Source organism: Leptidea sinapis, chromosome 38 (assembly GCF_905404315.1).
Source record: "Leptidea sinapis chromosome 38, ilLepSina1.1, whole genome shotgun sequence".
Classification (NCBI taxonomy): Eukaryota; Metazoa; Arthropoda; class Insecta; order Lepidoptera; family Pieridae; genus Leptidea; species Leptidea sinapis.
The window spans coordinates 6,104,817-6,123,195 of NC_066302.1; the positions used below are offsets into that span (position 1 = coordinate 6,104,817).

At 33.3% G+C, this 18,379-nt stretch overlaps 1 protein-coding gene across 4 annotated transcripts in view; it reads left to right on the plus strand.

The window, feature by feature from the left end:
• The window catches only part of LOC126975821 (teneurin-m), a 243,062-nt gene that overhangs the window by 66,522 nt on the left and 158,161 nt on the right, over positions 1-18,379 (plus strand). For all 4 annotated transcript variants that reach the window (XM_050823840.1, XM_050823844.1, XM_050823841.1 and 1 more), the window contains exon 2: positions 1,072-1,116. In XM_050823840.1, coding sequence (XP_050679797.1) covers positions 1,072-1,116 — 45 coding nt within the window. The remainder of the gene's footprint in view (positions 1-1,071; positions 1,117-18,379) is intronic.

Here is an 18,379-nt window from a genome sequence, read left to right on the forward strand (position 1 = left end):
TAGCTGGCAGCAGAAGAGAATTGGTGACACACACACACACACTACTATATTGTAATGTGTGTCATAACACACATACACTTATGTAACTCATGTGCTCTCAGTAGTCATAACTACTGCGAGCACCTCATCATGGTTGTCACAAATATAGTGGCTAAAATGTAAACAAATAAAAACTTCAGTTCTGTATGGATGTAATAACGTTCTTTTACTGTTTTTTTTAATATATACGTATTATGCTATACTTTAATAATATATAATTTTATTGTGCATAACAAACGACCCTTACCTCATGTTTTTTTTTATTTTTTATTTATTTAATAGGAAGCCCACGTTTTATACGATGTGTTGCCTTATGGTATATTTACACATCAATTATTTATATTATTTAACATCGTATACCCCATTTACATTTACTAACTCTACATGCTATTAATTAATTAAATTACAAGTAGTTAACAACATTATTAACATAAGAGAATTTCCTTGTTGACTTACTATCTAAATTACATTAGAAAGTAGTTACCTACACAAAAATATAAAAAACTTATAACTATAAGCAAAAAAAAAGTAATTTTTATATAAATAAATTTAAAATGCAGCAACTATTATTAAATCGAAAAAATGAACGATGAAGACACGGTCAGATGAAGCAACTAAATATTCAACTACACAATATATGAAACACAACAACGACTTGTTATACTTAAGACAATTATTATTAACTTCTATAATATAGCGTATAAAGTTCCAAAATAATTTGTTATTTAATACTTTGAAGGCAATCATTTGAGTTTCATTTTTGAATTTGAAGAATTTGAATTCAATCATAGTAACATTATGATTGAACTCAAATTCATCAAATGTTAGTTGTAATGTTAAGTCAACAAATATGAGAAATGACAATGTATTTAAAAACTTTAAATGACAGAATTCTTAGTCAGCACTGTGGCACTACTTAAAACAAAAACAACATGGCGTGTAACTGAAAATCGTAACGATTTTCTATAAAATTTCTCTCATACGTCATTGAAGAAGTTTCTATTCAATAATGTTTGTTTGTCCTATTTCCAGGTGAGTCGCCATTGAATGGAGATGACTGCGGTTACAGTTACATAAGTAAGTGTATTCTATTTCTAATTAATTACTTGATATGATGATGAATACAAATTCTTGGTTGCATTAGCTCTACCGCGATCCACCAAAACATCTGAAGATATGCCTTTTTAACCGACTTCAAAAAAGGGGGAGGTTCTCAATTTACCGGTATTTCTTTTTTATGTTTGTTACCTCAAAACTTTCGACTGGGTGAACCGATTTGGTCCAGATCTGACAATGGCATCCATGAGAAAACCATAAAAGTCTTAAATTTGCTATACACACGTATAGCAAAGTGGATGATAAATTTAAGAATAACTCAATATCGCGCCAACCGATTTCAATGATTCTTTTTTATTGGAAAGGATATACTTCAAAGATAGTTTGGTTAGGTTCTGATTACGGAATCTATGGCAAAGTAACGGAACTCTTCAATTAAGCGCTTACGTTCATTGCTGCATTGAAAAATTTTATATATGTACAGATATTTAGGCAAATTTTTTAGTTAGTGTACTTCCAATTCACTAAAAAACAAAAATATTTGTTTTTTAACAAATAAACAACCGACTTCAAAAACACTATTCCAAAACAATACATATAATATGCATTAAAAAGTATTAAAATAATTGCGTATTTTTATACAATCTAATAAATAAATCTAATTCTCGTTACGATTATTGTAAATTTTGGAGTCGGTGTCATTCAAGGTAGGCTTGTAACCACACACATAGTTATAGGTGAAATGTGCTTGAGTCGTGAGGAGGCGAGAGCGGGTCGCGGCGGAAGGACACTGATTCCAAAAATTACAATAATCGTAACTAGAATTAGATTATATAAAAATACGCAATTATTTTAATGCATATTAAATCTATTGTTTTGGAATAGTGTTTCAGAACTCGGTTGTTTTTGTTAAAAAATTTTTGTAGTTTTAACTGTTGAACAAATCACCATCATATCAAATCTAGTCTTGTAATATCAAAGAAATTACAGAAGGTTTGCCAGACCTTTCTTTTTTTTTTTGATGCACTGACCTTTAGACACCCCACGATAAAGTTCATTCCACAGTTTTATTATATTTGGGTAAAGGTTCGTAGCATACAGCATTGTGAAGGAACGATACTCATCCAGATATTTAAATTGGTATTCAAGCTTGATAATTGAATTTAGACGAAGGAATCAACTCAAAGAAGAAAACCCATAGAATTTGGAACACTTCCCGTGGTAGATCTGATACTTACAAATGCAATAGTTTGCGATAAACTAACGACTTTTTCAATTTCTATACTCAGTTTAATTTACTAGAGGTAGACAAATCTATACTTTTACGCTTACTTACACTTGAATAACCTATCGACATAACTGTAATATGACATAACTATATAACATAAGGGTTCGAATCCCGGTAGGTGCAAGCATTTATATGATTAATATGGATGTTTATATGTTTGTATGTTTAAGTAAGTATATTGTATCAAATATATATCGTTGTCTTGCAACCCATAACACAGGCTTTATATGCCTAATTTGGAGCAAGATAATTTGTGTAAAAAGTGTGTCAATATTATTATTATTATAACTATGGATAGATAAGATCTTGTCATTAAACGGTGATAGCATATATCCGCAACTAAAGATACGTTATTGAAAACGGCCGTAAAACTATGGCTAGGCTTACGCGTAGTATGTTGAAGTAAAAAGTCACTCCACTGACATGATGAAACCTAGTTTAACCGTGGTATTGGCAATCGCTCGAACACCCAAATATTCCTGGGTGGGCCATCAAGAGAGATTATCTTGACCAGCGGTCATAGTACAAATATATTATAGTGTTAAACACCTACTTTGTCATATAGTGCTCATGTACGCCTAGAAATTATTTTTTATATGTTTTTCATATTAATAGTAATATTTCCAAGTCCATCAGCAGACATGGTGCTTGTATAAGCTTGTAAGCATTTTCATCTTTGTTGCCACGCAAAATTTGACCTTAATTTTCAAAGCAACACCTTATTGTTAAATATAAACTCAGTAAATATTTACTTTGATCAGCAGCGAACAATTTACAAAGTGCGAACTTCCAATGAGTTACAAGTAGATATTATGGACATTGAGCCGCGTGACAGCCCTATCTAATAGCGTAGAAAATATTCCGAAGCCGGGTTTTGATTAAAGCCTGAAAACAGCGCAAGGTGAAGTTCCCGAGCTAACTCAATTAATAAACTTCGATTTTCTTTCCATTTGGTAAACTATCGAGTTGAAAGTGGGCACCGAATGAAAAATTCATTACGCTCTCTTAGAATAAGCAATGGACAAGAATAATTATTACAGGAGTTGGCTTCTTAACTCAATTATTGTTTGCGGCGGAAAATATTTTTAATGAGTTCGGTGAATTGATTGGGAATTGTGGGGAACTTTTAGTTAGGAAATAACATTGTGTAACTAGTAAGTGTTTTAATTTGTGGTTTTAACTGCTTATGTAAGTGCACCATAAAATTGAATTATCTATGTAAATAATTCATTTGTTCGCGCATTATGTAAAAACTACTGGATAGAAAGCCTTTAAAGAATTATTCCTGACACACTTGACCCTTACCTAAATTAAAACATTTTGCGATATCTTAATTAAGTCTAAAGTTATTTAAGTTTACAGAAAATTACGTTTTGTATTAGCACTATGTGTACTCGGACGAAGTCGCGGGAATCAGCTTGTTCATTAATATTTTTAGTATAATCTAGTACCTTAAACTGTAGAGCATAATACAAAGGTAATATTAAGCGAGCAACATGTTTAAGATAGTTTAGTTCACACATGTCAGCCCGCATTATGCCAACTCCTCCACACTCGCTCAGTATTACAACTGCTACAGTGCTTTCCAGAACAGAATGCACTCCGCATTTGTAACATTGCCAGTAGAACCACTGATTTTGTATTTATCTCTAGGACTCGGATGTTATATTATACTCTCGATGTACTCGTAAAGGATGTGTCAATTCTGTTATCAAAACCAATACTGACACGTGCAATAAAATCAAGTAAAATGATAAAAATACGTAATACAGTAATTTTCTTTCCGTTCTTTCATTAACGTTCAAAAACGCTTACAATTGTAACTGTATTTTTATATTATGGTTTGCGTAAAAGTTACATTTTTATATTATTTTATTTAGCCCGACGTTTCGTTACCTTTGCAGAATTTTCAAGGGGACTAGGGTTGACAGAAGGCGATATAGTAGTTTTCACAGTTGTCATTGAAGTGGTATTCCCTGTGGACATAAATGTTTTGGTTAACACTTAATGACAGTGGCCTCTTCTTTTTTTTTTGCGTTTTTATTTGGAGATTATTGGATCCCAGGTGTTAGATAATTTAGACCATCTTCTTTAGTTAAGTTTGGATATTTTTTTAATTACTGTTTTGCCAACATTTTTAATGGTTAAAGCGGATGTAGTGGTTTGGACGGCATTTAAATAATTTATATTTTTATCACCTAATACTCCTCCATTACTTTTCTATAAATTCAATTTCATAATAATTTCTTTCTTCAATAAAATAAATATAATTAGTTACTCTGGATCTTTACAATAGATATCTTTATGCATATTTATATAAAAATTGCTTCATTAACAATTTTTTATTATGTGTCGCTGCTTGTCAGGTAATATTTCCGTCTACGTTCCTTACTATGTGACATGTACAGGGCACCGCGATTTGACCTTTAGTTAAATATTGAACTTTATTATTCAAACAAAACAAATCTTATAACTATATTTACAATACTACGACTACATAAAATTAAAACTATCATTACGTGGAAGCGTACCAAGAATACTGGCAGCATTACCACGTTGGATAGCAAGGCTGATCCGTTGACCGAAATAGCTGCCAGCGCTTGGGTTTCCAGTAGCCTTATTGAGGCGCGAAAATAGTATTTTGAACATTCTCCGCGCCTCTGGGCGCCACGGGCCAAGTGTCTCGACACCAAACGGCACAAAGATGTATGACTCACTGAGACCAACATATTTGCGACGCTTGCTGTCTTCGGCAGTAGAAGCAGGAGCCCCAGCACCAACTGACGTAACTTGGACATGGGAAGGAGTCAGAGTGTCGACGCAAGTAGTGGCCCACACCAGCGCCCTTCCCCGTGCCCAAGCCACCAGCGTCATTCCATCAGGACGCTTGCCATCGCGGCGGGTAATACCATTTGGCTCTAAAACAGCTGGTATATTAAGAGCGGCAAAAGCCCTGCGGATGACTTCATTAATGTTAAATATTATTATTTTTAATAATTTTTGGATTATAATCCTAAAATTATTTCAGCTATTGATATTATAAATAATGTTTTTAAAGAGTAATTCTTGAGTTTCTTCCAGAATTTTCTCAACAAAAGCAGCTTTAAGAACAGGTGGTAGTGTAATAAATTCATTCGATGATTCAAAAGCGTAGTTATCTCTTATCTCAATCGTACTTGAATAAAAATATTTGACTTTGACCTTGTTCTGTTGAGGTTGACCTTTAACAACAGCCTTGAAAAAATCGTGATCTCTTTTATGAAATAAGAACAAAAATGTCGATAGGAGGTAAGTGTTAACCGCCATACTCTTAGGGTAGTTGTAAGCAGTTCTTTTTAATAATAAGACTTGCAAATAGCGGGCTTATTCTACTGGTTGGTTTTTATTAAATTTCCTTAAAACCGCAATATGGAGGATTAACACACAGTCAAGTGGTAAGGCTGTTATTATTTTATCTTGGAGCGGATGACACGGAACGGGCAATCGCTTGAGATTTCTAACCCCAATTGCACGATAGTACACAAGACACTAAGAGAAAATTACGGCAAATACAAATATTTTTATTTAAAATAGGATATATTAGCCTTATTTAAAGTCACGAACTAATTCATTCCAAAAAATATGCTTCAGACCTGAGAAGAACGGGCGCAAGAAACTCAATGGGCTACTTTTTTGTTTCATAAAATTTTCGTTATGATGTACTATTGTACAATAAGATTTATTATATAATAGCCTGAGGGTGGTCGCTCCATTCTCAATCTGTCGTATCATTAAAATAAAAATAAGTTTTTCTTAGTTTTCTATTTGAATTCTAAATTTGAAAAAACGCCCTTCAGAGAATTGTAAAAGAGTGATCTCAATACAACATACATTTTTTCCACACTATTTCCTAAGAGACGTCCATGGCGGCTGTATACGGCATCTTCAGTCGTTTCATCGACATAACAATGCATATTGGAACTCTTATTAGATGTATGTTTTAAGTTACCTATATTACACACCTGGAAAGTGATGCACTTTTATTATTCTACAAAATTCTACTATTTTAGTGGTCTATATTCTCTTATTCATTATAATGTAATGTAAGTATTTATGTAAGTGTGTTCTTATCTTAACGAAACGTACAAAACATATCGATTGCTCAAATAGGATAGGTTTATTATGAATGTTGATACAAAGTTACATAACATTAATTTAAAATTGATTTTTGAGTTAGTAAGTCTTTTGTTGGGTGATGTACTCGTATATGCTTCTACAATATGATCCCAGAAAATGTACAAAATAAAAGTGTTACGAAATTTAAAAGAATTGTTAAAAAACGTTTGTGTGGGAAAGGTTATTATAGCATAAACGATTTTCTTAATGACACCACGGACTGGGAATAAAGCGAACACCCTCAGGCTCTTTAATTATAAATATTTATTGTACGATATCACATTGTAATCCATATTTTATATTAAAAAAAAATCCCGCTGAGTTTCTTGCGCCCATTCTTTTCAGGTTTGAGGCAGTCTTTTTTGAATGGGTGGTTTTTGACGTTCAATAAGTGATTTTAAATCCTATTTTGAATAAAAATATTTGAATTTGAATTGAAATAAACCCATTTTCTCAATAATAATATTCATCGTAACGCAAAAAAATCTAAATCCAAGATAATATTGTAATGCGTTATCGTATAATAAATAAAAATATGTAAATATACGCTCAGTGGATGGACGGTTCGGGCCGTTTTGGTCGATTTCGGTCAATTTCTGCCCAAACCGACCATTAAGGGGCATCTTTCGTACCCTTATCGGAGCTTCGTGAATAAATCACCCTATTACTTCATGCAGGGAAATGTTTCCATATCTAATCAGCGGGTAAGGAAATATTCTACATGTTACGATTCTTATCTGCCATAGATAAACTCAATAGATGTAACATTCGCGTTTTTTATTGTTATTGACATACCAGGAACAGACATAAACTGATGATGCCTACTACTCGGCTAAGTCGAGTTAGTATGTCTTTTGTGGGGCGATGTATATGCTTTTACAACAAGATCCCATAAAATGTTCAAAACAAAAGTACAACGTTATTCAAAATAATTGTTAAAAAACGTTTGTGTGGTAAAGGTTACTATAACATAAATGACTTTCTTAATGATACCACAGATTGGGAATGGAGTGACCGCCCTCAGTCTATTAAATAATAAGTTGTACAATATTACTTTGTAAACACATTTCTTCGATGAAAAAAAAGCCCGCTGAGTTTGTTGCGCCCTTTCTTCTCAGGTCTGAGTCATTCATTTTGGAATGGGTGGTAGTTTTTCGACTTTCAATAAGTGATGTCACATCCTATTTTGAATAAAAATATTTGAATTTTAATTTGAACTATGTGTTCATTTACATAAAAATCATTATAAAATTATCATTTACCACCTACAACAGAAATATATTAAATGTGAAGTCTCCATTCATTCTGTAGTGAATTGAGATTTACTATTTTGTTAATGAAACAGATTGGCAAATACAGTATCGAGAGCTAACATAAAACCGACAAGTAGTGAATCAGCTTCGTGTTTGAGTGTCGAGACGCGGGTGCTTCAGTGATGTTGTCTCCAAAGATTCAATCAAGGAAATCCTAAATCAAAAGGCTGTTTAAATAGTTATTTGTGTCATCAATTTGGAAATGCGATCCAATTATTGTTGGCAGAATTTTATTTTTATTAAGTATTCAATCAAAATACTTCATGTAGTATCAATGTCATCAGTCAATGTTTTTAACACAGGATTTAAGTCGTGTTTTTATAAAAACAAGCAAAAATGCATGGAGCTGGCTTGGTATACAATTTTTGTAGTGAATATATAAAGTAAAATGTTTGAATCAATATTGGAAAACTCTTAGCGGTTATGCAGGACAATAATTGTGACGAGCCACTTGCTCGTGGTGATACCTGCAATGTAAGCATTTTCGCCCTTATCTATTGATTTAAATATAATATTTGTTTAATCAAATATTTTATACTGTTTTCCTATATTTTACTTTGTTATATTTATTTCAACGACACATTTCAAGACTTACTGACAATATTATTAAATCAAGCTATTTGATAACTAATATTATATTATGTACATTGATTTAAATTTTTTTAAGAGAAAAAGTGACAAGGCGTGCAATAAGTTCACCATGATGGTACCTGAGTGACACGCCCTGCCTATTTCAATGCAGCCCCGCTTTGGATTCTTGGAAAACACAAAAATTTGAGGAGGATAGCAATAGCGTTCGTCACTTTGAGACTATTATTATTTTCGTCACTATTATAGATAAGGTCTATCACGTTCTGTGCACATTTAAGGAAAAATCATTCGCAGTCTGATAGTGGAACGTTAAAACTGTGACAACGTAAGTCAACTGTCACTGTTTGAATCGGGTTCTAAATTCAACCTACGTAACCTGAACCTAATAAATGTTTTACATTGCTGCTCATTGACCAAGAATATTTTAAACAACTGGAATAAATGCGGCAATGTACACAGATATAGCATTCGAAGCTTATTTTGGTGAAATTTGGTCCATATTAAGCTTGGTTTTTATTTGACGTCATTAACATCATTGTAAATGATGTTAATTAATATCACTAGCATCACGGCAGAAAAAAATACGCTATGGCTATCTTGCATCCTGTGCCAATAAGGCTCTCATTGATAAAATTTTATATTTGTGGATTGTTGGATCCTCGATGCGATATTTTTTTTAAATCAGTTGTTTATTTTTAAAATTAAATTCCTTCACATACCTTTTATGGACGACCCTTATTATTATTTGCTTGTATTTTTGGTCGGTCGTAGCGGATGTATTGATAAAGGCGGTCGATTTAGGCGTCACTTTAATAATCTCACAAACAGTCACCGCTGACTTGGATTGACGCCTTCGATTGAAAATATAATATTGTTACCATTCTTAACTAGTAGCCTTCCTCAACGACAATATCAATCACTTTAAGTCTTTCACAAGCCTAATTATTAATACCATCATCTGGGTCTGTTGCGTCTCCTCCTTAGTGTAGTTTTCAATCAATCTTAGTGTAGTTTTAATCTGTGGAATGAGATTTATTGCAACGTAATTACAGGTCGATACTGTAGTTCAAAAAAGCACGTATACCTTGCAACACCAGAGGATTCACGGGAACTGAGGGGTATTGCAAGGAAGAGAGGGCGATGCTTAACACTCATACAAGTAACTCGAACGTTTGTTTGTCCTCCTATCTCAATAAATAATTTCCACTGAGATTTATTTTTTAATAATTAAAATAATATGATAACTACATAGAATCGAAATAAACGTGCATGAATTTTGTAATTAGTGTATTTGTACATTGCTTTCAAATATTTCAATAGGGTAATTTATAGATGAGCAGCAAATAAGGGTGAAAATTGCTTGCAACCACAGGCAGACGCGCAGTAACCGCACTGCTCGCAATTGTAATGCGATAGAATCGATTCTTTTCCCTTATTAACATTCGTAGGGAATGGATGTAGAATTCTGCGTTTACAAAGTTATTCAAGAACTACTCCCACCCTTATATTAATACTAGATAGTTATTATGAGTGCATGTAATGCGGAAAGTGCCGAAAGAAACTAAATATTCGGTCCAACGATTAATCTTGTAAGTTTTAAATGGAAAAACTTTATAAACCCGCCTGCCAGTATCTCCCGGGCACACTTCTAACACTCACAAAACGTATCATTACTCCTTATTTGTAACTACCGGCTTGTGATCTACTAGTTGAGGAATATTTAAATTATGTGATCAAGGTCGTTAAAGAATTGTCACACGAATACACCAGTCGTTCGATACAGAACGGTCAGTGAGAATATCTGATAATATATAATGTAATTAGTAATGTACTCATTTATAGCGATCAGAAGTTTGATTGGCAAGACAAGAATTATTTGTGGGCAATGATTATGAAGGGTTTCGATTTTATTTTGAAATATACAGCGGTAACTTTAGCGATCGCTTTAAAAGATACTTCCTGAAAAAAGAATAGGATTTGGAAAAAAAAGAATTGAAACTTGAAAATCTATACTAATATTATAAAGCTGCAGTGTTTGTTTGAACGCGCTAATCTCTGGTACTATTGGTCCGCTTTGAATGATTCTTTCAGTGTTGGGTAGTCCATTTATCGAGGAAGGCTATAGGCTATGTTTTTTTTTTCAAAATTAGGGATCCATAATAAAATTGCTATTTTGTAACACAAGGTGTAAAATCGAAAACCTATTTTTGCGTGCGCTGCAAAAACTATTGACAATAGAACAAAATGATGTACAGGCTATAATATAGGCAATATTTTATTACTTATAAAACTATCGCGTAAATTATACTTTATATGGCAAAACAACGTTTGCCGGGTCAGCTAGTTAAAAATAAATTGAATGGCTCTAGGTACCCAGACAAACCCGTGAGGTTTTCGTGGTACTTATTTCATAAAAATGTATGTATTTGTTCAGTATTGGCCAATAAACTAAAAAAAAAAAAACATATCCGTACTATATAAATCTTAGTTATCGTACTTCTTTGGAAACAAATTCCGCTCTAAGAGAGAAGAAAATATCCGAGCCAGCACATTCATACAATCTAACTTCAATGGAAGCACCAACAAAGCTGTCCATAAAATAAATCATGACAATTATAGCTTCATCTCTGTCATTCCCCAGTTATTTAAGTATTAAGAGCAAGACGGCGATGGTTGTAAACGTTGTACATAACAAAGCATCGCTTCCTGCACAGTAATGACTCGATATGTCACGGTATAAATGGCTTGGAGAAATTATGTCCGTTCTTCGCTTCCTTCCACTTTTCTTTTTATTCTGATGGTGATTTCTGTTTCTAAATGGTGATCCAGTAATACAAAATCAGCTGAATAATCTATTAAATTGCAATTTATTTATAGATCCTCTCTATTGGCCTCTCATGGGGGCCCCATATTGAAGGATTGGCGAACAGACTTAGTTTTGCACCATACGCGGTTAAAAAGATTAGAAAATTAACTGACATAGTATACTTTAGTTATGTCCATAGTATAATGTCCTATAGTATATTGCTATGGGGCATAGCTGCCGATATTAATACAATATTTGTGCTGCAGAAAAGGGCTGTTCGCGCTATTTATAACCTAGGTCATTATGAATCATTCAGAGCAAAATTCAAAGAAATTTACATCTTGACTGTTGATTCTCAATATATTCTTGATAATGTAATGTATTTTCATAGGCACATAAGTGACTTAAGTCATAACCACAATGTTAACACCAGGAACAGACATAAGCTTATAATGCCTACCACTCGGCTAAGTCGAGTTAGTCTTTTTTGGGGCGATGTATATGCTTTTACAACAAGATCCCAGAAAATGTTCAAAACAAAAGTATTACGTTATCCGAAAGAATTGTTAAAAAACGTTTGTGTGGTAAAGTTTACTATAACATAAATTACTTTCTTAATGATACCACACATTTGGAATAGAGTGACCGCCCTCAGGCTATTAAATAATAAGTTTAATTGTACAATATTACGAATTTGATTTTGATGAAAAAAATGCCCGCTGAGTTTGTTGCGCACATTCTTCTCAGGGCATTCATTTTGGAATGGGTGGTTGTTTTTTTTTTTAACTTTCAATAAGTGATATCACATTCTATTTTGAATAAAAATATTTGAATTAGAATTTGTCAAAATCTGTTTAAATTACACTAGCGCCTTCGTACAAGTCTATCAGTCCAATTTCCACAGTAATAGATCTGATTTTTGTATAACAAATTATTTATATTCACGTCATTACAATTTTTATACTGAAAAATATATTTAAGATATATAGTTCGCTTATAAAGTAGATTTTTTAAATATGGAAAGCTCATTTGAATGCAATAAAAGGTCAAATAATATTTTTTTTTCAAAATTGATTTCTTGAGTATTTTTGGTGACAGTCAAATCATTACTTCCGGTTCGGAAAGAAATAGCCCTCTGAGATATATAAGAAATGGCAGAAGAATCTTTCCCAGTAAATACTATTACCATACTTTGCGCGTACACCTCCTTAAAGGCCGGCAACGCTCCTGTGATTCCTCTGGTGTTGAGGGGATTGTGGGCGGCAGTTATCACTTAAGGCGAAGAGTAAGCAGAAAACACGCAAACATGGTGTTTTTAGACAAGTTTTGTGGTGAAAGTATAGCATTTCGAGTTATGAACACTACTTAATCCTGTTACACATATCCTTAAGTTTTATTTGTAAGTTGCTAATGCTTGTTGTTGGTTATAGTTAACACTGCCGAGCCTTTTTAAACTACCACTTTTCTTTGAAGTTAAACAAGTTTTTTGGCATGGCGTGACGCATTTTTTTGGTACTTCTCTCAGAAAAGTTATTCTTATAGCTTGTACTTTTTTGTGTAGGTTTTTTTTTTTCAGATTAGTAGTTAATAACGAGGATTGTAAGCATATAAGCTGTTTTCCACCCAATATTTTTGAAAATATTGGCTTTGTTACATAGATGGCAGGCCGGCAGCCGTGAACTCATATCGCTCAAGGTCGCTGGCATTTAGTGTCGCCTTAACATCAGATGACCCGTACGCTCGTTTGGCCTATTCTTCCATAAAAAATATTACATTACATAATAAACTTATAAAGACAATCATCATATTCTAGACCAAGTTAAATAATTAAATAGTCCAGACATATGAAAGTTATTGAACAACTGTACCTAGATTCCGTAAAGTACACAAGCGTTGCTAATATGAAGAGTTTAAAAATACTGAAAGATATAGATTCCATCTTGAGCAGGTCTCAGAGTCAAAGTAAACATGTAGCATGCAACTTTATTACGCTAGAAATATTTAAAAAATCGTCTATAAGCTGCGGTAATAAGCTCTCAATAAATAACGCTCCGTTTTCAAACCAAACAAGAACTGTAGGCAAGCCTGCGAAATGAAGAATTTTGTACTCTGCATAGTAAATTGAGCTATTATGTAAAAGCAATAGAGCTCAACTTCCCATGTTATGTTCTGGTAGCAAAAGATAATCTTGTTGAAAGTCATTTTTGACCAATTTCCCTCGGTATTGAAAAATATTTTATAAGAGCTGACACGACGCCGGCACACACACACAAGTACAACCTTTCTGTATCTTCTACTGTTTTAGACTTTACCAAATCACATTTATTAGTTGAGGATAATGATTGGTCTAGGCTAACGTATTTAGTTAATTACTTTATAACATATGGTTCCCTGGTACATCCACGACGCTGATTAAAGGAATTATGGCTGGCTTATAACAGTGGCGTAAGTTTTTTTTAGCTGTAAGTTTTTCAATTACAATAAAATAAATAAATAACATTACAAATACTTTGTACCAGAAAAACTGTCATGCTATGTGTGTAAAAATATTTAATAAATCACCAAAAGAAATAAGAGAGGAGACAGTGTTTAAAAGATTTAAGTTTATATTATTTACACTATTAAAAAAAATTGTTTCCACTCAATAAACGAATATTATCAAGAAAATTTATTGAATGCGTAACTTTGCGGAAATCCATAATTATACAAATGATTTAAGTTTTCTTTAGTGTTAATTCCAGCCTCGTGCCAGATTTTGGCGAGACAACACGTCCTGAGGATGCCTCGTGTAGAGGCGAAACACGTGTCGAATTGTTTTCAAAACAAATATTGGCGGAATTAACACTAAAGAAAACTTAAATTATTTGTATGAATATTATCAAACAAAGTGGTAACTGGCACCAAAACTATTTTTACCAATAATATTATAATTTTTTTTTTGATTATTTTTACTATATTATCTCTTAGCATTTCATTAATTATTGTAATTGTGTATTGTAGAGTCTTTTAGTATGCTTTACGTTGGTCAAATTAAATGAAGCTGTAATTATTGATTGTAAGCTTTATAATATTGTGAAGCGAAACCACAAAAATATTTGCATGTCTGTCAAGACGAAACATGTGCCCGCTCTTGAATTTGTAACAACTTTACTTGTGAATGTTTCTGGCAAATAAAGCACTTTGAATTTGGGTAAATCAAAACTTAATATAAGTGCATATTTTTGTTCATTCAGGTCTTCAATCAAATTTAACTGTCTGTTTGAAAGCTATTGATATACTATTGGAGATTCTAAAATATTTACTCATTTTGAAAGTTAAATTTTGATTACGTAGATTCAATGAAGTTCTATACACATATAAGGACTTGTCAGTCGCAGCGGAACGGCAAAAGTGTGTTTAAAGACAGCACACTTTTCTTCTTAGTCGTGTGTCAAATCCAAATTGAACCTAAAGTGAAGAAATGTTTTACATTGCTGCTTATTGACCAAGAATATTTTAAACAACTGGAGTAAATGCGGCAATGTATAGATATAGCAGTCGAAGCATATTATTATTGTATATATTTGTGGCATGTTCAATATTTCGGCTTTGTTGTTTTTTACGATAATAAGGGACGAGACGAGCAGGGCGTTTAGCTAATAGTAATTGATACGCCCTACCCATAACAATGCAGTGCCGCTCAGGGTTATTGAAAAACCTAAAAATTCTGAGCGGCACTAGAATTGCACTCGTCACCTTGAGACAAGATGTTAAGTCTCATTTGCCCAGTAATTTCACTATCTGCGGCGCCCTTCAGACCGAAACACAATAATGCTTACACATTACTGCTTTACGGCAGAAATAGGCGCCGTTGTGGTACCCATAATCTAGCCGGCATACGGTGCAAAGGAGCCTCCCATTGTTATTAAATATGACGTGATTTGTCTATAAGTAAAGAACATCATTGCATAGGGTAAATATAATTTAATGTCGTTGTTCTGTTTAATCAGTACCATGTTACTAAACATACATCAGTTAACATTTGCCAAGCCATCAAGATCCACATGAAACCATTACGCAAACAACTCATCAATCAAATCCAACTAAATCTGTCATCGGAACAATAATACTCGAAGCTCGCTATAGTAATGTTAGAGGTACACTACGCAGCGCTTCTTAACGTGTCCCATGTTGGTTGTTAGTGCCACCAGCTAACAACCCACCAGCTGTGATTCTGTACTACACTGTTAGTGTTTGTATGTGTAATATTTTTGAAGTGAAAACTTCTGTAGCTTATGGGCTCGCGTCAACGACATTCTCATGACTGGCGCACGCGATAAATAGATATTTAGAAAAATAAAAATAAATATTATATTTAAACACTTTTTGGATGGGTGAAATCTCGTGAGTTCGCGTCACCGAAATGCTTACAGCAGTATACCTGTAGCTATACAGCTGACGGCAGCTATATAGCTACAGGTATACAGTACAGTATACAGGTATATATCAGCTATAAGTGAAATATTATTCAGATTTAGGGAAATGTTAAATGTGGATATACTGTGATTTGTTGAAATAGTGTTTTTGTTTGATTAATATATAACTGAAAATAAGTTTTAAGAATAAATTGAAATTAATAATAAAATTATTAAACACTACAAATTTTAAATTTTAATACTATAAGTTGTAAGTTTTTCATTTCTATCAGTAGTCTCTACAACTGCCAATCTATTTTATTATATAATATAATAAATAATATTACATATTGACTACAGGTTTCATTACCTGCGAGGTTACAGCAATGCTTAGTTAACAAACAATTGTAAATAACAAACTTTAATCAATGTTTTACAATCTAGTGGGGTCCCGAAGCCTTCCTTGGGGGGTTACCGGCAGAAGGAAGAGGCAAGACTACAGTAAAAACACAATTTTAGTGAGAAAGATTGTTTTTTTTTATTTTTTTTCAAATTTTTTTAAATATAGTGGTGTAATTTTTGAAATGTTAAAATCACATCATTTTTTAATTGAAGTCTATTTCTCTATTTTGTTTGAATGTCCACCAATGAATAGAATGTCAGTTCACACAGGCATGAAGTGGCGAATGGTACTTATAACTTTAGACTTTAGAGCTTCCCTTGCCAGCTCTGTGTGTTCCTGTTTTCTTTTCCTCCAATACATGTCGACACTTAGTGCATAAAATGATAAGGGTGGTCTTTAAATTAAATTATAAATAATTTATGTGACTGGCAAGGGGGTTGCCAAATTTCTTCGAGCGGTAATGGGTTTGTGAAAATAAATAAGGTAGAAAAACACTGATCCAAACTAGTGTGTAAGCTAACAAGGTGTGAGAGAGAGAACATCTCTAACGGACATACAGCAAGATAGAAAAGGTTAGCTAATATAGATATAGTTATTGTAACCATGTAATTCTTATTGACAGTCTTACGGCCGTTTCCAATATTCAGTCTATCTCTTACTTGAGATAAAAATCGTAACTATCGTTGACTTTTCTGTCCCAATAAACTTATCGACGGTAACTCACCTTATATGACTTATCGGGTGTATTGGGACAGCTTCAGATTATGGACAGCTGACAGTAGAAGGTAGTAATTTATCTCTATCTGTAGATAGTATATTGGGAACGGCCGTTAAACAGTCAGCCACGATTGACATTAGTTGCTTAGTATTTGGAATAAAAACCACTAGTTAACTAACAAATAAATCAAAGTTGGTCACGCACTCTGATAGACTATTTCTGCCGTGAAGCAGTATTGTGTAAACATAACAGTGTTTCGGTTTGAAGGGCGCCGTAGCTAGTGATATTACTGGGCAAGTGAGACTTAACATCTTACGTCTCAAGGTGACGAGCGCAATTGTAGTGCCGCTCAGAATTTTTGAGGTTTTTCATGAATCCTGAGCGGCATTGCATTGTAATGGGCAGGGCGTATCAATTACCATCAGCTGAACTGTTGCTGCTCATCTCGTCCCTAATTTTCATGAAAAAGACTGTTAGTTAGTCTATACGATAGTACATTTTAGGTGATAGTGATATATGATAGTTGTATATTTCCCAAAATGGTTTTCAATCTTAACCGAAATTGTGTTTTTATATCGTCACACACTGATAAAAACCTTCAAATGATTTTTCTATTTGGTAATTATTATTTTATGGAAACTGTGTGCACTAATCGGATACACACAGTAAATAAATCATTTGCATCCATTGTCGGAACTAGCGTAAAAAACTGTATCCGTCTGCCGTGAGCGAGCTGTCAGCCGAGTTATTTAAACATCACAAACATTAATAAATAATTGTATCACAATACAAATAAAAGCCAATAAAGTGATATCCTTAACACTCATGTTCGAAATGTTCTTTTACGAGCTCAGCCTGACTTATCAAAAAATTAAGATGTAAACAAGTTTCTTGCCGGATACTATACTACAATATTGGTCACAGAACAAAATATGTAACAGTTTATAACATGTTAGGAATGGATACTTATCTTTTTAAATGTGGTCTGATGATTTAATTTGTATTTTTTTGTAAATTATCTTGATTAAATAAAACTTTAGTACGTTCAAACACGGCTCCCAACATTAAGATTAGTGCTTTTGTACTCTCAACTATGATTATTGATTTTATTAAAGTTATTCAGGAAGTCCAAGTATTGACACATTTTCGATAAAGCTTTGGTCTCAACCTTATTGAAAACATGCAGTTTAATGTACTTGGCGTCAGTCACACATGTTTTTTTTTATGGAAATTAGGGACGAGACGAGCAGGACGTTCAGGTACCCATTACAATACAGTGCCACTCAGAATTCTTGAAAAACGATAAGATGTTAAGTCTCGTTTGCCCAGTAATTTCACTAGCTACGGCGCCGTTCAGACCGATGCTTACACATTACTGCTTTACGGCAGAAATAGAAATAAATTTGATATATGCTTTGTTTAAATATGACAACAATTATGTACAGTCAAACGTGGTTAAAACTGGCGTCTGAATAAATCTTAAAGTAATAAGTAAAACCTAGTAGCATGCAAACATATTACTGTATTAGAAGCGAGAGCTCCAAAACTGACATACTGTTACTCACATACTGTGTCGCTGATGGTATAATGCACTCCGTATTGCGGCACTCTCCCCG